Below are 23,694 nucleotides of genomic sequence, written 5' to 3' on the forward strand. Positions count from 1 at the left end.
AGCAAGGAAATGCCTGGGAACAACTGTGTATAAAGATGGGAAAAGGTAAACATCTTGGTGGAATGATGAAGTGAGAGCAGCTTGTAAACGTAAAAAGAAGGCTTATAAGAAATGGCTCCAAACAAGGGCCGAGGCAGACAGGGATTTGTACGTAAATGAAAGAAACAGAGCGAAACAAATAGTTGTTGAATCCAAAAAGAAGTTGTGGGAAGATTTTGGTAATAACCTGGAAAGGCTAGGTCAAGCAGCAGGCAAACCTTTCTGGACAGTAATAAAGAATCTTAGGAAGGGAGGAAAAAAGGAAATGAACAGTGTTTTAAGTATTTCAGGTGAACTCATAATAGAGCCCAGGGAATCACTGGAGAGGTGGAGGGAATATTTTGAACATCTTCATAACGGAAAAGAAAATCATTTTGGTGGTGTTGCGAACAGCCAAGCTCATGGGGAGGAGGAAAATGATGTTGGTGAAATTACGCTTCAGGAAGTAGAAAGGATAGTAAATAAACTCCATTGTCATAAAGCAGCAGGAATAGATGAAGTAAGACCTGAAATGGTGTAGTATAGTGGGAAGGCCGGGATGAAATGGCTTCATAGAGTAGTAAGATTAGCATGGAGTGTTGGTAACGTAACTTCAGATTGGACAAAAGCAGGAATTACACCTATCTATAAGCAAGGGAACAGGAAGGATTGCAAAAACTATTGAGGTATCTCATTGATTAGTACACTATGCAAAGTATTCACTGGCATCTTGGAAGAGAGGGTGCGATCATTTGTTGAGAGGAAGTTGGATGAAAACCAATGTGGTTTCAAACCACAGAGAGACTGTCAGGATCAGATTTTCAGTATGCACCAGGTATTTGAAAAATGCTATGAGAGGAATAGGCAGTTGTGTTTATGTTTCGTAGATCTAGAGAAAGCATATGACAGGGTACCGAGGGAAAAGATGTTCGCCATACTGGGGGACTATGGAATTAAAGGTAGATTATTAAAATCAATCAAAGGCGTTTATGTTGACAATTGGGCTTCAGTGAGAATTTATGGTAGAAAGTTCTTGGTTCAGGGTACTTACAGGGGTTAGACAAGGCTATAATCTTTCACCTTTGCTGTTTGTAGTTTACATGGATCATCTGATGAAGGGTACAAAATGGCAGGGAGAGATTCAGTTAGGTGGAAATGTAGTAAGACTTGGTCTTAATGGCAAATTGTGTCGAAAGCCTGCAGTCTAGTATCTTGGAACTTGAAAATAGGTGCAATGAGTATGGTATGAAAATGAGCCTTTCGAAGACTAAATTGATGTCAGTAGGTAAGAAATTCAACAGAAATGAATATCAGATTTGTGATACAAAGCTAGAACTGATCGATAATTTCAAGTATTTAGGTTGTGTGTTCTCCCAGGATGGTAATATAGTGAGATTGAATCAAGGTGTGTAGTAAAGCTAATGCAGTAAACTCGCAGTTGCGTTCAACAGTATTCTGTAAGAAGGAAGTCAGCTCCCAGAAGAAACTATCTTTACATCGGTCTATTTTCAGACCAACTTTGCTTTACGGGAGTGAAAGCTGGGTGGACTCAGGATTTCTTATTCATACGTTAGAAGTAACAGACATGAAAGTAGCGAGAATGATTGCTGGTACAAACAGGTGGGAACAATGGCAGGAGAGCATTTGGAATGAGGAGATAAAGGCTAATTTAGGAATAAACTCTATGGATGAAGCTGTACGCATAAACCGGCTTCGGTGGTGGGGTCATGTAATGCGAATGGAGGAGGATAGGTTACCTAGGAGAATATTGGACTCTGCTAAGGAGGGTAAGAGAAGTAGAGGTAGACCAAGACGATGATGGTTAGATTCAGTTTCTAACAATTTAATGATAAGAGGTATAGAACTAAATGAGGCCACAGCACTAGCTGCAAACAGAACGCTGAAAGGCATAACAGTCTATAATGCTAATGTATGTATGTATGTATGTATGTATGTATGTATGTATGTATGTATGTATGTATGTTTATGTGCCCACCTTTTGATGCTCAGCTGGGAAATATTTGCCATCGAAACGCGCAGAATTGAAGGAGGGTCAGCTTTACTATACTCGTACACTTTTATTTTCTCCTCATCTGGTTTAGTGTTTAAGGGATACCTAATATTTAACCCTAGAATTGTAAGAAGGAAATTTAACGCTTATTGGTAACTATACGCTTCCAAGGCGTACACGGCGCAAGACAACATCTGTACTGTCTCCTATATTTCTTTTCTCCAACGTTCTTCATGTTAACTACATCACTAAGTATAGAGGTGAATTCAATTATATTTTCTTTCTGAAACTTGAATTAATTATTCTATTTCCAACACAGACACAAGTGGTACATGAAAATAAACACCAGTAAAAAAAAAATAGACTCTCAAGACAGTCTTACTAGCTTGCTGAAAGTAAATTCGTGTTCCAGAAGTAAAAGAAAAATAACCTACAACAAATTTGATAAAAACTCATATGAAATAAACTAGAAAGAATCGCACCAATCTCAGGCGCACTACATGACGTAAGAGGGGTTATTACTTACCGAACGTGGTCAGGAACACGGCTGGGACGTGACTGACACACGTAGGAGGGCGGGGACTGTTTGAAGCATAGCTGGAGGGTAGGGATGCCCTGTCAAGGTCACTTGCTTTGGTGGGTATTTACATTTGCGTGTACGTCTATGAGGTGTATTGTTACCATTCTAGGGTTAATTCTGCAGCCAAGTGGTCACTAATGCCTGGTAATGCCATACAGCTAACGTGTAACTGATCGGGTCTTACAATACAAACATCTCAAGCGTTGTTTCCTCTAGTAGGAAAGTCTACTACTTGGGTAAATCCAACAACCCTAATTAGTTTGTTTACCGCGACCTGAATGTAGCCCCTTCCCATAGCCTGGCCAGACCAGTTTTTGTCTGGAAGATTGAGGTTACCTGCAATTACAAAACTTTTCTGCATATTGTTGCACGTGCACATAACATCGTACAACCTATAGAGTACCAAGATGTTGTTACCAGGCACCCTATATATTCCTATTATTGGAATGGGGTTGGCATTCCCTTGATCCATGGTTTGCACACACAGCATTTCGTAATCCTAATTAACGCATTTTAAACATCTACCTATGTTCTTCCGTACACAGATAAATACTCCGCCACCCCTAGACTCTCTGTCCCTCCTATATACTTCCCACTCAGCCATGACTCTGTACAAATGACAATATCCACATGTATGATTCAGTAAAATTCTAAAATTCAATAATTTAATTTTGCACGATTTGACAATTCACCTGCAGTAGTCATAGGGTCTTACCTCCATAGTCTATAATCCATGGTTGCAAGTCCCGGTCTCCTATCCTGCAATCCGTCTCCACATACACCAAGTCCAGCTGCTGACACACCCAGTCCATCCAGTTGTTAAAAGCCTTCACCCGCCATAGAGGTACGTCCTTCCTTCACACTACACACTAAGTATGAACTTCACATTCTTAAACTTTTTCTTAGCTACACTCACCAGTTCATACACCTGTACCATTAAATAGTCTACTGACACCTTTTTTTCTAAGATCCCTACATGAAGCACTAACACTTGCACATCATCAGCATCTTCCACTTCTTGAACCTCCTGAGACTGCTGTTCAATTTTTATTCCCGGATAGCAGACTGAGAAATAATTTAATTTAATTTTTGAATGAAATTGTTTTTGTGTATCCTTTGTCTTAGGAAGCCTCCGAGTGGAGGTAGAATTTGAAAAATAAACAAACAGAAACCAGTCCTCCTTGAAATATCACCGCTCCAGCGTATCACCGAGTTGCCCATGATGAGTATGTCACGTGAATTTTTTACAATCGTATCACTTTCCTCCCCTGAGTCAACTCTAGGAATATTATCAGATTCTGCTTCCTTGTTCCTTTTTGTGTTATTTTCTATCTGTACTTTCACTATTTCTTTGAATTCTGCAAGCTTCTGCTCTATATTCTCTATTTTCAAGTCTCTAGTCTCGATTGCCTCCCTCATATTTCCTACAGTGTTACAAATTCTACAAAACCAAAAGTTGTCCAGACTATCTTCTTTTTTCACCTTAGCGCAGATGAAGTGAAACCACTTTAAACACATCACACACTTGATTCCATTCTTTAAGTTCTTGCTACACATTGAAAACTTAATTGCCATTGCTTCTATGGGGGCCTGAAAATCACACTCTACTGCAGGTCCTGGGTTCAACTCAACGCCACCAATAATCAGTAAGGCTGCTAAAACAACTGCCAGAAACCACAAGTTACTAGGTCCAGAAAGACTGCACTGTCACGGGAAGGAGGGCCTCAACCACCCATACTACATCCTATCCTCACCTGGTAAATTTCCAACGTGCAGCCCATGGTAAACAACTTCACTTCAACAGCTCACTCACTACTCATTGAAGTCATGGATAATCTGTTGATGTTCTTCTACAGAAGGAAATATTAAGTAATCTTCTGATGGATGTTTACGCTGCAGAAACTCTGCAAACAATTCTGCCAACTGTAGCTTTTTATTTTCTATTATAGCACTGTCTCCAAGCATTGCATGAAAAATTGTTGGCCGAGAGTTTAATAAAAGGTGTTCGACCTCAAATGCGCATGACGGCACAGAAGACAATTCTCTATACGATGAGAGTGACTAAGAATAAGTTATGATGAATCTGAATCATCTAATGGCGAAAACTGACTAAACAATTAAATGGCAGAAACTGTATTCATTATGCTGTGTGTGCTTCATAAATATATATATTTTAAATTTTCCTTTCAGATTTCCCGGGTGTCTGCTTACAATTGACGTCAGTATATAATTTAATAAATACAGTAATTCTGCTCAGACATTAATCCTTTTAGCACAGAGCATACGCACGTAGTCTTCAACGCGTTGCGGGTTGGAATATCAACATCTGCACCATCAGCTGTTGTAAGTAGCCTAGAAGTCACTGAAGAGGCATACCTGGGAAATGAGTGAGGTAGTTTCCCATTGCATTCCTCACTTGCTCAGAAGTTTGTGCTACAAATCAATCTGTCAAGCCCACTGAAATGTATACACCAACTGACCTTAAGAACAAAACTTTCATACAATTCGACTGGCCGCATAAGAAATGGTGTTACTAGTACTGGTCATAACTCAGTCACTTTCATACTGTCGAAGCTAAGGATGAGGCAGATAGAAAAATGAAAGTACCGTAATATATTTGATCTAGCCCATAGCAGGTGAGACAGTACAGTCTGCACACTCTATCTTACCAAAGAGACGATGGTTACCTGGTTGTACCTGGTTGACAAGAGGGGACAGATAGAGCATACAGAAATACTGTATAATATACCAAATTCCTAAATATTTTGGCTTAAATACATGTAATAAGGGAAACTGTTCCAATCAAAACACCGATGAAAGAAGCTTATTGAAAATTTTTAAAAAAAATGTTAATACAATATTCTGAATATTGTTTGATTATATCAAATATTAAAATATAGTATATTCTAAGTTGCACCCAAATATATTTATACACATGAAAATAAATAAATAAATAAACAAACAAGTAATTTTCCACAGTGGGAGCAGAATGCTGATAATTTCATGACTGAAAAGCCCGAAGGAGCTTGAATACGCTGACACTCGCAATCAGTGAAATGAAATTATGCTTCTCTTCTAGGAACTTCATTTTTGAAATCCTGTATTGTAAATGACTCTTTTTAAAAGTTCAGATCTAGTCTGAACATACACTGACTGACAGAGCAAATGCAACACCAAGAAGGAGTGGTTCAAAAGGGATGAAAGTTGGGGAAAAAACAGAGACGGCACGGACGAATAATTGATGTTTATTTCAAACCGATATGCAGGTTACACAATGCGCACGGCATCGACTCAATAGGATGTAGGACCACCGCGAGCGGCGATGCACGCAGAAACACGTCGAGGTACAGAGTCAATAAGAGTGCGGATGGTGTCCTGAGGGATGGTTCTCCATTCTCTGTCAACAATTTGCCACAGTTGGTCGTCCGTACGAGGCTGGGGCAGAGTTTGCAAACGGCGTCCAATGAGATCCCACACGTGTTCGATTGGTGAGAGATCCGGAGAGTACGCTGGCCACGGAAGCATCTGTACACCTCGTAGAGCCTGTTGGGAGATGCGAGCAGTGTGTGGGCGGGCATTATCCTGCTGAAACTGAGCATTGGGCAGCCCCTGAAGGTACGGGAGTGCCACCGGCCGCAGCACATGCTGCACGTAGCGGTGGGCATTTAACGTGCCTTGAATACGCACTAGAGGTGACGTGGAATCATACGCAATAGCGCCCCAAACCATGATGCCGCGTTGTCTAGCGGTAGGGCGCTCCACAGTTACTGCCGGATTTGACCTTTCTCCACGCCGACGCCACACTCGTCTGCGGTGACTATCAATGACAGAACAGAAGCGTGACTCATCGGAGAACACGACGTTCCGCCATTCCCTCATCCAAGTCGCTCTAGCCCGCCACCATGCCAGGCGTGCACGTCTATGCTGTGGAGTCAATGGTAGTCTTCTGAGCGGACGCCGGGAGTGCAGGCCTCCTTCAACCAATCGACGGGAAATTGTTCTGGTCGATATTGGAACAGCCAGGGTGTCTTGCACATGCTGAAGAATGGCGGTTGACGTTGCGTGCGGGGCTGCCACCGCTTGGCGGCGGATGCGCCGATCCTCGCGTGCTGACGTCACTCGGGCTGCGCCTGGACCCCTCGCACGTGCCACATGTCCCTGCGCCAACCATCTTCGCCACAGGCGCTGCACCGTCGACACATCCCTATGGGTATCGGCTGCGATTTGACGAAGCGACCAACCTGCCCTTCTCAGCCTGATCACCATACCCCTCGTAAAGTCGTCTGTCTGCTGGAAATGCCTCCGTTGACGGCGGCCTGGCATTCTTAGCTATACACGTGTCCTGTGGCACACGACAACACGTTCTACAATGACTGTCGGCTGAGAAATCACGGTACGAAGTGGGCCATTCGCCAACACTGTGTCCCATTTATCGTTCGCTACGTGCGCAGCACAGCGGCGCATTTCACATCATGAGCATACCTCAGTGACGTCAGTCTACCCTGCAATTGGCATAAAGTTCTGACCACTCCTTCTTGGTGTTACATTTGCTCTGTCAGTCAGTGTACAATATAGGCTCCTGGCACTAACAGGTATAAATGGCACGTGTAAAAAAATTGCTAGATAGTGTAGGAATAAATTTCAATATCTAGAAATGCAAAATATTGATAATGGATACACTGATATTGAAATATATCAATTGAATCTATATAACTGACTGGTGGATGTCATTCTTCAAAAAACCGTGGCTTCCATTACAAAATTTGTCCAAAGTTGCAAAAAAATGTACATATTATTTTTGCAAAAAAGATAGTGAATTACTGTAAAAAAAATTCAAGAAAAAGTGGTAAAACTACTAAAACTTGTGATGTTGTGACTGTAAAAGTTAGCAAATTGTGCGAATAGACATTAAAAATCACTTACATTGCATCTACCTTACAATTTATAATTTGTTAAAAAGAACATTTGCAAAAATAATGAGGTCCCTAGTTGTTGTTGACGAAGAGATTGGAAAGGACCAGGACTTGTATGATACCAATTGTGCACTTAATTAACGTACAGTTCCAGCATTTGTCTGGTGTGAAAATGGGAAACCATGAAGAACCATTTTCAGGGCTACCGACTGAGCTCTTCAAAATCACTACAGTATCTCCAATTATATAGCCTGTGTGATACAGCCAAGTAGTTTGGTAAGACTTCATGGTCATAAGGTATTCTTTATTTTTATAGTATTCAATTAATATGAAGATAAAATGAAAGGAGTGGCTGTGCATGTTAATATGCTACGGGTATCGAACCCGGGAGATGCGTAGGTTTGAACCCCACCGTCGGTTGTCCTAAGAACGGTTTTCTGTGGTTCCCATTTTCACTTCCAGGCGAATGCCAGGACAGTTCCTATTCATAAGCCACATCTGATTCTTCCACTTTCGTCGCCATAAGACCTATCTGTGTCGGTGCGACGTAAAGCCCGTAGCAAAAAAAAAAAAAAATCTTCCACCTCCTTGTTCACCAACATTCATCTTCATAAGCTAAACTGAGGTTGGCATTAGGAAGGGCATTTGGCCATAAAAATCATGCAAAATATATATAAATCATAAATAAATATATAAATGCAAACTAGCACAAGCAAGGAAGAGCTTTCTTAAGAAAAGAAATTTGCTCACTTCAAACATTGATATAGGAATTAGAAAGATGTTTCTACAGACTTTCATCTGGAGTGTGACATTGTATGGAAGTGAAATATGGACGATAAATACCTCAGAAAGAAAGAGAATAGAAGCTTTTGAAATGTAGTGTTACAGAAGAATGCTGAAGATGAGATGGACAGATCGAATCATGAATGAATGAATCAAATTGGTGAGAGGAGATTGATTTGGCTAAATTTGTATTGCAAGCCGTCCACTTCATGACCGTATCGATGAGTACAATCAACAAATTAATTTAAAATTAATTTAAATTTGATTGGCTAAATTTGACGAGAAGAAGAGATAGAATGATAGGACACAACTTAAGACACCCAGGACTTGTTTAGTTGGTTTTTGAAGGAAGTGTAGGCAGTAGGAACAGTAGGGGTAGACCAAGGTAAGAATATGACAAGCAGATTAGAGCAGATGTAGGATGCAACAGTTATGTAGAAATGAAAAGGTTAGCACAGGACAGGGTGGCATGGAGAGCTGCATCAAACCAGTCTCTGGACTGATGACTAAAACAACAACATATAAATCATAATATACATTCATCTCGCATTATCCCTGACCCCAGATCAAGTAACGAGACTAACGGGTAGACAATACAATTAATATGAAGATAAATTTACAGATTCTTAATTACCTAGCAACAATTTGTCCATAGTTTATAGTAATTTATCCAAAACACAGAGGAATATTGTGTAGTCTATGTCATTTTACCAACTACACAATTGATAAATACCAAAAAAAATATTCAACATAAATATGAAGGAAATAAGAGCAGATTTTACTTACTGCCACCAGCAACAACAGTCTGAGCAGAGTCCATATTTGAGGTCAAATATACATCATTAATAGTCTGGGGTGGCCTCAGTTCTGCATGGTGTCTTTCGACATGAGCATGAGCAGGAGATGGTTGAGATTGGCTCATGTCAGAAACAGAATGGTGATCTGCTGCCTTTTTAGCTTCGTGCACACTCTTAGTCAATGTGGTAGGTTTTACACTCTCAGTTGGTTTGTTCAAATTTTTATTTGCTGGCAAACGTGGGTGAATTACAGTTAACTGGAAAGAGAAATTGAAAAAAAAAAAAGAAATTTCAGAACATATTTCTTATGCAAAAGCAGGGCAAATATTGTGGTGTTGGCAGTATAAAAAACAAACCAAAAAAACCTGGAGGACGATGGACAAGGGGAAGATGGTGATATAGACTCTTTGGATGAGGTGTTTGTCATAATTATTTTTGGAATTATTCTTCTATTCAAATATATGATTGCTTAAAGTGGTCTAACATCTAGGTCATCGGCCCCTATCCACATATATGTAATTCCCTACAATATTAAAATAGTCATAAATGTTATTTGTTTTATATCATTTCTGTTAGCCAGATTTTGGAATTTTGTGCAGCAGGTGTTTCTCAACCTGCCAGAAACCAAAGACACATAGTTGTCACAGTTAAACACCCTTAAATGACACTGATCACCTTGGGAACAGAAGGATTAATACCAAACAGACTTGAGTCACTAAGGTCAGCAGGGAAAACCACACTAGTGTCCAAAAGTTAAGCATAATCACTAAACGAGGCCATACCGCCTGATAGGAATGTCAGGTGGATTGTTGAACAAATGGAACCTGACGCACACAACTTGTCCAAAGAAACATTATTATGAAGGAAATAGGAGCAGATTTTACTTACTGCCACCAGCAACTAACAAAACTTGGCAATGTCTTCCACAACAAAATATGCTGTTAATAGGGTGTATGGTTACCCTTAACGGCTTCCCAGCGGTGTGGCATGCTCTCTATCAGATGGTCCAAGAGCTCTTGTGGCAGGTGATCCCATTCCTCCGAAAGGGCAATGCAAAGGTCTTAAAGGGTCCTTGGTGGAGGCTGATGGGATGCAATTTGCCTCCCCAATGCATCCCAGGCATGTTCTATAGGATTCAGATCTGCAGACCTCGCTGGCCAGTCTATGCGATGGATGTCTTCCCCAGCCAGAAATTCATCCAGCAGAGAAGCGTGGTGCGGTCGGGCATTATTGTCCATTAAGAGGAAGTCTGGACCAACCGCACCTCTGAAGAGTCGGAACATGTGATCCCAGTACCTCATCCCTGTATCTCCGAGCATTAACAGTGTTCCTCAGACCGCCCATGAAGATGTGCAGGTCTGTACGGCCATTCAACATGATACCGCTCCACACCGTGACGCCGCCACCACCATACTGGTCCCGTTCTACGATGTTCCTGTGGTTGTACTGGCTACCCGGTTCTCTCCAGATTAATATATGACGGGAATCATTCTGCAAACTGAAGCGGGATTCATCTGTGAAGAGCACATGCCTCCATTCATTCATGGTGCAGTTTCGATGTTGACGGCTCCACTCTCTGTGCTGGAGTGAGCGGGACGCACACCAATGGATGTCGGGCAAACAGCCCTGCTATTCTGAGCCTTTGGTACACAGTTTTCCGGGAAACAGCAACCCCTGAGACGGCTGCAAGCTCCGTCGACAATTATCTTGCAGGTGCACTCCGATTTCGTCGGGCGGTTAAGGCCAGATATCGGTCCTGCTGTGGGGTGGTTACCCTTGGTTGACCCGGTACTGGCCTATGACCAACATCTCCTGTGTCTCAGAATAGTCTCCAAAGCTTGGAAACAACACTTTGTGGCACATTCAAGGATACGGCGACTTCGGTCTGTGTCTGGTCTGCTTCCAGGCGGCCGAGTATTCTACCCTGCAAAACGGTGTCCAAAGGGTATCGTTGTGCCATTATGTTGTTACGTTCACCACGAGGCTACACTCCGCACACTATAATAGGGCACACATGACTGAGGGAATATGGGGTGGAGGCACTGGCTGTGTTTACCTTGAGGTTATGCCACTAGTCAAAGCAGGGAACACTCCTTTCCTATACAGAGCGAACAAGTAAGGTTCGCAGGTGCATATGTCGTGCGTTTTGCGGTCTATTTCCTGTTGCCCTGCTTACTCGTGACTTATGCTTAACTTCTGGACACTAGTGTTTAATCAGTTGACTTAAAGTTAACCTTACCTGGGCAAAAAACCACATATGGGTTACTTGTCGGTATCTTTGTGGGTGTAAAGATATATATGGCCCTGCACAATGATTCGAAATGTTACCAGCTCTTTGAGTTCAAATAGTTACACGAATAGTCAACAGATAACATAAGCTGTATTTCTGAAAATTTTAAAGCTGGATGCTGGCATTACGACTATGCTAGGCACTTAGCTTTGTGCGTTATCAGCCGAGATCGTCGACTGTGCGTGATTGAAGAATATTGTGGTATACATTTTGTTGTCCCCCCAAATTTTTGGTAAAATGGTTAAAAGAAAACTAATCACAAGTGATGAAATAGTTAATGAAAGTGGCAGTGAATGCCGATTTTGCGAGATTTCTTCTGGTAGCCATAGTAAATGCAAGAGTGGCACAAGTGACTGTACAGACGATAGTGCACGTGAACCAGACTCTGCCTGGACAGATGCGAGAAATTTTGTTCCTGGCTCATCAACTACGATTCCAATATATTAATAATGATAATAATTTTTACGTCCCACTAACCAATTTTTTAAAATGGGTTTTGGAAACGCTGAGGTGCCGGAATGTTGTCATACAGGAGGAGTTCTTTTACATGTCAATAAATCTACCGACACAAGGTTAACGTATTTGAGCACCTTCAAATACCACCGGATTGAGCCTGAATAGAACTTGCCAAACTGGGGTCAGAAAGCCAGCACCTCAACCACCTGAGCCACTCAACTCCAATATACAATATTCAGTGGGTGACGTCCGACTCGTTGGTTGAACTGTCAGCGTCCAGGCCTTCGGTTCAGAGGGCCCCGGGTTCGATTCCTGGTCGGGTCGGGGATTTTAACCTTAATTGGTTAATTCCAATGGCACGGGCGCTGGGTGTATGTGTTGTCTTCTTCATAATTTGATCCTCATCACGACGCGCAGGTCGCCTACAGGTGTCAAATAAAAAGACCTGCACCTGGCGAGCCGAACCCGTCCTGGGATATCAAAATCAAATCAAAATTTCTTTATTTGCAAATGAGGTGTCTACCTCGGTGGCAAATGGTACACTAAAATACATTATTGTCAAGCACTAAATATTAAATTAACAAGAGAAGAAAATTTTTCCTATAATACAATATTATACAATTTACGCTAACAATGTTTTCTATTAAACACACAGCTCATCCTTAATAAATTTATATTGTTTACAAAATTCTAATTATATCTCCTGTACTACTTACAAATATAGTCAACTGATATACAGTATGTGGAATTGCTTCAAATGATACTATAAAACTGGTATAACATTAATATTTACATTGCATTTATTTATTTACTATTTTTTTTTTTACCCGTTCTTGATCCTAAGTAGCATAACGACCTGCTGCGTCTTAACCAGAGCCCCTTTTGCCACCACTTTTCAGAGTTCCTGAAGGGCCTTCACAGCTACCGTAGCGGTCCCAGGGCCCTCGAAGTCCCCACTGTACTTCACCCCTACAGGCAGTCCCCTACTTTGGCTGTCCAAACTCCTTAGACCAGGGGATGGAATTAATTTATTCACACACATTTTTTTTTTTTTTTTACAATAACCTGCACCGGTCGAATGCCCTCTAACACTTCATTTATTTTCTCTGTTGCTGTTTATTCTCTTCTTGAATATCTGTACAGATTTTGGAAAAGGATCAAACACTACCCCTGGTAAACTGTTCCACTCCTTCACACCCTTCCCAATGAATGAAAATTTACCCCAATCGCTTCTGCTAAAATTCCTTCTAATTTTATATTTGTGGTCAGTCCTGCCGATATAATTATTTTCCAACTGAAGCCTCTCACGGATATCTCCCCATGCTTCTTCTCCTGTATAGGCTGTATATAATCCTGTAAGTCTAGTTTTCTCCCTTCTCTTACTTAAAGCTTCCCACCCAAGTTCCTTTAACATTTCTGATACACTACTCTTTCTCCTGAAATCCCCTGTTACAAATCTTGCTGCTTTCCTCTGCACACTATCTATTTCTTTTATTAGGTATTCTTGGTGAGGATCCCAAACACTGTTTGCATATTCCAATAATGGATGAACCATACTCAAGTAACTTTTTTCTTTTAATTCTTTGTTGCATCCTTTAAGTAGCCTCATTATGACATGTAATGATCTGTATGCTTTCCCAACAATGTCATCAATATGACCCTTCCAGTGCAAATTACTTTCAAATCTCACACGTAAGTATTTGCACTTGCCATCTTTTGGGATAACTACCTCATCCAAAGTATATTCAAATTCAGTTTTAAAGCTCCTGTTTGTAAAAGTTGTAACAGTTGATTTGCCTCCATTAACCTTCATATTATTTTCTTCAACCCATTGTTGGATACTTTCAAGGTCCCTTTGTAATTCTGAACAATCCTCAATGTTGTTTATTTCTCTATAAACAATTATGTCATCTGCATACAATCTTATTTTTGATGTTATATTGTTCCCTAAATCATTTGCGTATATTAAGAAAAGCACTAGTAGCCATACAACATTTCATTTACATTTCAGTGGGTGGCTGTATTACCATCACATTTTGATCAAGGTATTGATCCACTAGAGAATTTTTATCCTTTCTTTGATGAGATGTTTGTGATAATTACGAATGAAACTTTCATTCAGAGAAACACAGTAAGAAAGCAACACCCCTAACTTAAAGGGCAGGAATTGCATCACGGTCTCCCCGAAGTGTTTCAGACAGGAAAGGATTTATTATTATATATATGCGAATAAGCCCATTAAGACTACACACTATTATTATTATTATTCCCATTCTCTCTCCTTCACATGGTATTTATACAGTGAACGAATTATACTGGTATGCGAAATTAAACTTTCTGACCTAATACGATGTAATTGGCTTTACGTCCCACTAACTACCTTTACGGTTTTCAGAGATGCAGAGGTGCCAGAACTTACTCCCGCAGGAGTTCCTTTACGTGCCAGTAAATCTACCGACACGAGGCTGATGTATTTGAGAACCTTCAAATACCACCGGACTGAGCCAGGATCTAACCTGCCAAGTTCCGGTCAGAAGGCCAGCGCCTCAACCTTCGTGAGCCACTCAGCCCATCAAACTTTCTGATCGTTGCATTATGTTCAAATAGCAATTTTTCATATTTTAGACATGTTGAATCTGGATCTAAAGTCAGTTTTTCTCCATCACATCAGATTTGTTTTTTCGTTGTTATTTTCACTAACCATAGAACACCTATACACACATATACGAGGGGCATACTATATTGTTCTACACTTTATTTTTGTACGTCCAGGTATGGTTCACATTTCACTTTTGAAGGTGGTGTCGTGTAACCAGTGTCTTGTTCCACAGTTTGGTAGCAGCACAAGCACAGGGGCCAACGAATGCACTTGTCATAGCCATTTCATAACAACACTGTCAGCATAGCAGCAGACAACATGGAAAGCAACCGTCAGGGACAGCGCTATACGACTTGGTTCCTATGGAAACAATGTCGCCATTCGCTTGCCAACTGATGGCACTGTTCGACATTTCTTTGGCCTAGACTGCCCGTATGTTTCCATTGCATCGATTGTTGTCTCGTTTTTGGTTCATGGTAATGAAGCCATGGCTCATCACCAGTCACAAGCCTAACCATAAAGTCGACTGAATCTTGATCATGGCGTTGCAAAAGTTCTCTGCACACGTCCACATGCCTCTGCTTTTTGTCTGCAGACAAGAGTTTAGTAGTGTTGGCTACTGAATGCATGATTCGAAGCAGTGTATCGATTCATTCATGTGTCCGAGTGAATGGATTCACAGGAACAGCGAGCTCACGGGACACGATTCAGCTTACACCCAGCGGGCAGTGCTGAGTGGCGCACTCACGGCTCACTAGCGGGACACTGGACGTTGGTGGGGAGCCGAGCTTCCGCAGCAGCGAGACAATGAATTATGGCACACCGAAAGAATAGTGCCCAAGCACGGCTCAGTGAGGCCTAAGATACACACGGCTCCTTATCGGCACACTGGACACTGGTGGAGAGCCGAGCTTCGCTCGGGCGAGACATACAGTGAGCCATAGCACACTGAAAGAATCGTACGTAGTCACGGATCAGTGAGACACAAACACACACACAGTTCATCATCGGTACAATGGACATTGGTGGGGAGCCGAACTACTTCTGAAGCAATACATACAGAGCCATGGTACACTGGGAGAATCATATCCTATAATGGATTCTCAAGCTCAGCTCATTTGAAAATAATACCCGCTTGCAGTCACTGTCCTCTTCTTACAGGGAGGTTTAAATAATGGATGGATTTATTTGCAGTGTTAAAAACGCAGTCAAAACAAAATTCTAAAGTAGCTAGTAAGTAGGTAGGCTATTAGGTTATACTATTTATTAGTTTAATGAATCTTAGTATTATAACTTAGTTGACATTTGACAATAATTCGACTCTAGCCTGTCCTATGACTATGAGTCATGCTCATGACCACTCAAAAGTACCTGTTTTATATTGGGAAGAACGGCTCAGTATTCTCTCAGTTCGTATGTCACATCGTTGCAGAACACTTCAATCATATGTGGACAGTAAGTGAGCCGAGTGACGCAATAACTTAACCAGCAGTATGCTGAATCAGAAAACCAGTGGGCTACTGTACATTTTGGGTGGCCTATACAAAATATGACGATTTAAAAAAATCCTCTGCTGATAGAAAAATACATATTTTCAAAAATGACTGAGCGAGTTGGACGTGCAGTTAGTATCATGAAGCTATGCATTTACATTCGGGGGATGTTGAGTTTGAATCCCACTGTCGGCAGCCGTTAAGATGGTTTTCTGTAGTTTCCCCATTTACACACCAGGAAATACTGGGACTGTACCTTAATAAAGGTCATGGCTGCTACCTTCCTAATCCCAGACCTTTCCCATCCTGCATAACCGGAAACCTTCGATGTATTAGCGTGACTAGCATTTTTTTCTATGAAAATAGTTCATAGTATGAAGACCAGATGGGAGCAGCGAGCACTGAATGCTGTGTTGCTACCTTACCAGTACATGCTACACAGATGCAGTAGGAGCGGTGACTCTAATGTGCCGTGAATTGGATCACTGTATCAATTCAGTAACGTGAACGGAATAAAATGAATCAAATGTTCCATCACTAGAGTCTAGGCACCCACGTGGATGACACCTTCCCCAACTGTAAGTGGCTGTGCAAGATCCGCTGCAGGGTGTTTCGGTTAATTCCAGTGGTTGCCTCCATTTCCGTAAATGTGATTCATTTGTTTCCTTGGATGGCCTGTTTGACCCGGGCAATGTTGGCTGGTGTTGACACTGTCGCATTCCTTCCAGAACTGGTTCCCTTTTCCACCGGTGTGGATACCACCCAGTTGTGAACTGTTTTCCGTGACGGCGCATGTTCTCCATGGACTGCCACCAAGCGCCAATGAATTTCTGCAATGGTCATGCCTTCTTTCCACAGGAACCAAGTCGTATAGTGCTGCCCCTGACGGTTGCTCTCCATGTTGTTATGAAATGGCCATGACGAGTGCATTTGTTGGCCGCTGTGAGTGTGGAACAAGACATTAGCTACACGTCACCACCTTCAAAAGTGAAATGTGAATCATACCCGGAAGTACAAAAAATAAAGTGTAAAACAATATAGTACGCCCTTCGTATATATATGAGAATAACATAAAAAAGTGTAAAACAATATAGTATGCCCTTTGTATATATATGAGAATAACATAAAAATAGGAAATTTACTGTGTAAGCAGGTTTGAAGAACAATACTAATTACAAGCGTTACACCGCTTTGCATCTACTGTTTTACTAACATGTTCTAGAATGGCGATCTGCGGTTACAATTTTACGACATCTGGACTTATGTTAAGAAACTCCTTTGCATTGCATTTCGCTTGTGAGCTATAGTTGTTCTTTCTCTCTTCAACAACCCGTAGTATTTGCCAGCATGTTCTGGTTCCATTTCCAATGATATCTGCATTCCATTTCCCTTATAGCCTGATGGAAATTTTCTCTTTGTTCTTTATGCAGCATTCCGAGGTTCTCAGGGAAATATCCAAATATGAATGTAACATGTGACCTTTAAGCTCACACTGCAGCTTAAATCTTGGAAAGAAACAATCGCTGCACCATTTGTTTGTAGTGTGAATCCACAGGGTTACCAACAAAATTTTTGACTACATTCCGGAATGCTTTCCATGTCGACCGTTCTGCTGTGCACATAATGTTTCAAAATCAGCATCAAGAAGAAATTTTCCTAAACCTAAATCTGTAAAGATACCCTCTTCGACTTTAGTATTACTGATGCCAGGGAATCGATGGCAAAGGTACTGAAAACATTTAACTTCATTGTTTGCAGCCTTAATGAAATGCTTCATATGCCCTAGTTTCATATGAAGTGGAGACAGCAGTATGTTAGACACATAGGACACTTATGAAGACCCAAATCTCTTTTCACTAGTAAGTGAAGTAAGACTCAGACATTGGCGCAAAAAGAACTATAGCAAAACGGGACCACTCAGCAAAACCTCTTGTTGGTTCTAGGCTGTGAGCGTGATTATATAGGGTTGCCAGATAGCTGTAGGAGATCGCATTAATAAATGAAGCCAGAATTAATATTAAAACAACACTTCTAAAACAACATAACTATTACATTAGTGCATGTGGATAAAAAATTTAATACCAGATTTTAAAGAAATGTGATGTGATAAAATGACATTGGATCCTGATTCAGGATGCAAAAGTCATCCTAGAAAACAGTACAGGATGGAGGCAATGAAATCATCGTAGGTCAGTTTTTATTATAGTGATAACATTCAGAACCGTACACTGCTAATTTTTAGGACTGGGATTATTGTTATTATTATTATTATTATTATTATTATTATTATTATTATTATTGTTGTTGTTGTTGTTGTTTATTACTATTATTGTGTTGTCTCATCCATAAGGTATCAATTCAGTGAACGACTATTACAGCAATAACATCATTCAGAACTGTACATTGCTTATTTTTAGGATTGTGATAAATTACAGTATTATTATTTCTCTCCCTTGCTGTATTTAGTCAGTGAACTGTGATTACTAGAGCCCAGAAATTAGGCAAAATGCCTTTTTTATCTAGATGGATATATCGAAGAGTAACAGAGACAAACCACAAAATAAAAATTTCATGTTTCCGTACTGACAGCTGAACTAATATTCTTTAAATCACTATAATAATGATTTATTACTGAACAGTATCCTCTTTACTTAATACCTTATTGTTAATGTGAATTTAAACAACTTATATGTCACATTCATCACATCTATATAGGTTTCGATCCTGATTGGATCATCTTCAGTAGATTGCTAAAACTGACATTACATACTGTAGTCAAAAACATTTAAAACAGAAGAAAGAATAATGTGTTAAAATGTTCTTATTAAGAAAAAGTTCATGCACAATGAAGATTTTAAACCGCTACCTTATAAGAGCATAAACTTTTCTTAATAGGAACATTTTAACATTCATTACATCATTCTTCTTCAGTTTTAAATGTTTTTAACTACAATATGTGATTTCAATTAGAGCAATCTACTGAAGATGATCCAATCAGGATTTTTTTTTTTTTTTTTTTTGCTAGTTGCTTTACTAGCACCGACACAGATAGGTCTCATGGCGACGATGGGACAGGGAAGGGCTAGGAGTGGGAAGGAAGCGGCCGTGGCCTTAATTAAGGTACAGCCTCAGCATTTGCCTGGAGTGAAAATGGGAAACGACGGAAAACCATCTTCAGGGCTGCCGACAGTGGGGTTCGAACCTACTACCTCCCGAATACTGGATACTGGCCGCACTTAAGCGACTGCAGCTATCGAGCTCGGTCCAATCAGGATTGAAACAAGTATAGATGTGATGTGAAATTTAAGATTTTAAAATAAACATTAACAGTAAGGTATTGAATAAGGATACTACTACTTCTTTACTTACCGCTTTTCCCACACCGTGGGATCGCGGGTGCAAACTGCATCACACGTGGATTTGGCCCTGTTTTATGGCCGGATGTCCTTCCTGACGCCAACCCTATATGGAGGGATGTAATCACTATTGCGTGTTTCTCTAGTGGTTGGTAGTGTAGTGTGTTGTGTGAATATGAAGAGGAGAGTGTTGGGACGGACATAAACACCCAGTCCCCGAGCCAGAAGAATTAATCAGGAGCGATTAAAATCCCCGACCCGGCTGGATATTAGACCTGGGACCCTCTGAACCGAAGGCCAGTACGCTGACCATTCAGCCAACGAATCGGACTGAATAAGGAGGATACTATTCAACAATAAATCATTGTTTAACTGATTTAAAGAATATTACTTTAACAGAGACAAACAGGTTTCCACACGTTTGGGAATGGAAGGACCAGTTATTAGGTACCTTTTTTGCCTATTTTAGCTTCCGTAGCCTATTTGATAGTTTAACTCATTAATGACGGGCTACATTAATGAACGCAGTTTCGTATTGGTGTACGGGCGACAGGCTATGTAAATTAAACCTTTTTCTCACATTGCTTCATTCTTGTGTGATTTTATCCTCTCCGCTGTTTATTAATCGAATTGTTTCGTGTTTACAAACTAAAGTCTTTGTTGATCGGAATATACTGTACATAGATATATTTTTTCCTCGACAATGCTTTCAGCACAGGAAGTGTGGTTTCATAACACTCAGTACCGCGTGACCGAGTGTATCATCAGGTGTCAGCAAGGCGTGCCGTAGCTAGAAAGCTTGAACGAGGATGAAATATTTCTAGAATTGCATGCTGATAGTTTATCTGATGTCCCCAGTGATTGTGAAAGTGTAAGTATTAGTGATTTTGAAGATGTGTGTCCGCCGACATAAAAATATACGCGCGGAAGTGAAAGTGCAACGTTCAGTTCAGACGAGTCTGTTGCCGGCGACAATAATGAGCGAAGATGCCAGTGAGAGTAGTGACAGTGAGGTTGATGGATGGACAAATAAGGATGAAAACAGAGTCCTAGAACCATTTATATATTTCACAGGCCTCACTTATACGGTCAGTAATTCTGCGAGTATCCCGGATGTAGTAGATCATTCCCGAGGCGATGACTTGCTTCAGCTTCTTGTGGAACAATCAAATCTCTATTATGAACAAAATTCCGGGACGTATAAAACCTCCCCCAAATCCCAGAAATGGAAAAATATAAATGTGATGGAATGAAAAAGTACCCTCAGAAGCCCTGCAGAGTATGCGCTGCACACAAGAAACGCAAGGACATAAGGTACATCTGCTCGGCTTATCAAGTTCCCTTACACAAGGGCAGCTGCTTCACGCATAACCACATTAAAACCAAGTACTAGAATCACTGGTAAGTGCTCCCACCATGTTTTAATAATTTATTCCATGTCATTTAAAAGTTACATGTATTTATATTTCATCCTACTTCTCAAGCTAGGTGTGCTTCTGTTGCCGGTCCACAGGAAAGAACGGAGTAGTTCGTGCACGGACAACAATGTGTTAATGCCTTTTTTTTTTTTTTTTGCCTTCTTAAAGTAGTTGTGGATATTTTTTGCTGTTATTTATGTATTAAAATTAATCTAAGGAAAGAAAAAGTATTTAATTCCAATGCACTGTATTAAAAATAAAGAAAAAATTTCACTTTAGCTTAATAGATAAAAAATAACATTTACATAAATTATATGAGGGTTGCCAGGTCACGTCCTTGCTATGCAAAATTAACTGCTGGTGGTGATTATTATTTTGAGAGGAAGAACAACTTTGTAACCATCCTCTGATAACACTAATTGGAAGAAAAATGAAAGAGGTCCTATACTTCAAAAAATGAAGTTATCGGCAAAAGAAAGGGAAGAACCACGAAGAGAACTAAAATGAAGGATTTCCTAGGCCTCGCAAATCTAATACTGTCAGGGTCGGAAAAGAACAAGAATTGACCAAGGGAGGCCAGACAGGAAAGGTAAGAGCGAGGAACCTGACACAAGTAAGTGGAAGCAATGTCAGACTCAGCTATTTAACTGTGGTCGCCAACCCACAATCCCAAGTTGAGGGGCCCTGGTCCCCCATTTAGTCACCACCTCTTATGACAGACAGGAGGTACCACTGACGTTGTTCTATCACCCCCACCCACAGGGGGATGTAAGATAAAGTACTAAAATATGATGCAGATGTGTGTTACGTAGCTTACATTAAAGCATCTTTATAATTTTAGTGCCCAATTTTTGTCGTTATAAATCCTTGTTTTAATTATTTTACTGTCTAGTTCCTAAATGTTAAGTGCTTATTTGCCTGCCTATTTTAGCAAAATTAAATGCCTGAACTTCCAGGCACTAGTGATTACAATAATAAACTTACAATTCCACAAACTACGTTATACTAGTAAAATTGTTCAGCGACACTTGTAGCCTACCGTTTTTGCGGTAACAAATTTTTACAAAGTAATAAATCTTTGTTCCTGGAACAGATCAGAACTGCAATACACGAACACTAAAATATATACAGTTTTTATACATTAATGTATAATTTAGGATAGTCTTAGCAGTACCATATTTACGCGAATAATTCCCGCAGGTTTTAAAAAAAAAATTGAGGCACGAAATTGGCGTGCGGGTTTTATTTGCGTCAAGGTTGACAACATGCTCCTGCTCACCTAGTTTTCAATGTTGGGTGTACAGTTACTTTACAATGGCGAAAAATGAAAGTATCCTCCTATTCAATACATCATATATTCCGTCATTAAACGGAGTAAACAAGTTCAGACATGTTTCGGCTCGTTTGAGCCATCTTCAGTGAAAAAATTAGGGGGGTTGGAATAATTTACATAATATGAGTTGAAAATATGCTAAAAAACATAATGAAAGCGCAAATGAAAAAACAAACAAAAGAGAGCCTAGACGGAAACAAAATAGCATAAATATACAATATTTACATCAATATGCAGAGCAAAAAACAACTTATTGCGACAAAATTCAGTGAAACAGGTGTTAATTTGAAATAATAATTGATACTAAAAACTGCGTTAACCTAAGAAACAAGGGAATGAGAAAACAAATGATGCAGATGGAAATGAATAATAGTAGCACATGGTGAGGTTGTGGACCTCATAGTTTACAAATTATTAGTTTATAAAAACGACAAAACAGTTTGAAATCGCTGTCAAAATCCTAGTGGAAACCCATCACATAAAATTGGTCAGGAGGAGAGCGGGAGCAAACATTTTGAGAGAAAACAAGCCTGAATTAACCTTTTCACCTGCAGGTTAATTCAGGCTTGGTTTCTCTCAAAATGTTTGCTCCCGCTCTCCTCCTGACCAATTTTATGTGATGGGTTTCCACTAGGATTTTGACAGCGATTTCAAACTGTTTTGTCGTTTTTATAAACTAATAATTTGTAAACTATGAGGTCCACAACCTCACCATGTGCTACTATTATTCATTTCCATCTGCATCATTTGTTTTCTCATTCCCTTGTTTCTTAGGTTAACGCAGTTTTTAGTATCAATTATTATTTCAAATTAACACCTGTTTCACTGAATTTTGTCGCAATAAGTTGTTTTTTGCTCTGCATATTGATGTAAATATTGTATATTTATGCTATTTTGTTTCCGTCTAGGCTCTCTTTTGTTTGTTTTTTCATTTGCGCTTTCATTATGTTTTTTAGCATTTTTTCAACTCATATTATGTAAATTATTCCAACCCCCCTAATTTTTTCACTGAAGATGGCTCAAACGAGCCGAAACATGTCTGAACTTGTTTACTCCGTCTAATGACGGAATATATGATGTATTGAATAGGAGGATACTTTCATTTTTCGCCATTGTAAAGTGAAAACCGTCAATACGGAATGATTCTAATATCTTGTAATGGGTGTACAGTTATGCTTTGTGTAACTGCAGATGGAAGAAAACTGTCACCATTTGTCATATTTAAATGGAAAACAGTTCAGACCTAATTTAAAACCGACATTACATTTTTTTAAAAATAGTATTTTACATAGTAATTTAAATTAAAAATTTCTATGTGTCACGACAGAATGCGTCTTCCTGAACGTGCAGGGGTTGCTTTCCAGACTTTCACTTTGGTGTGTTGACAGTGTATTTCATAGTTGCTAAGTTTGAGTGAAATCTTAATTCTTTTGTGTTCAGAGTTTTAAGGAATGCCACAATATCACGTAACAGGCAGTGTGCGAAGAAGCAGAATCCGCGATTGTCAATGCCAATGAAACTGAATTCCTTTTTATGCCTAGCCCCAACGGACTTTTTTAAAGGAGATGGGGTCACTGCACTGTGTTGCATTGCAGACGGAAGCGAAAGATTTCCTCTACTCGTCGTAGGAAAGTTTGATAAGCCACG

At 40.1% G+C, this 23,694-nt stretch overlaps 1 protein-coding gene across 2 annotated transcripts in view; it reads right to left on the minus strand.

Moving 5' to 3' along the window:
* Cals (calsyntenin-1) overlaps positions 1 to 23,694 on the minus strand; it is a 466,513-nt gene that overhangs the window by 58,539 nt on the left and 384,280 nt on the right. For both annotated transcript variants that reach the window (XM_067140904.2, XM_067140903.2), the window contains exon 15: positions 9,092 to 9,359. In XM_067140904.2, coding sequence (XP_066997005.1) covers positions 9,092 to 9,359 — 268 coding nt within the window. The remainder of the gene's footprint in view (positions 1 to 9,091; positions 9,360 to 23,694) is intronic.

The sequence above is a fragment of the Anabrus simplex genome, chromosome 2, assembly GCF_040414725.1.
Source record: "Anabrus simplex isolate iqAnaSimp1 chromosome 2, ASM4041472v1, whole genome shotgun sequence".
NCBI classification, from domain to species: Eukaryota; Metazoa; Arthropoda; class Insecta; order Orthoptera; family Tettigoniidae; genus Anabrus; species Anabrus simplex.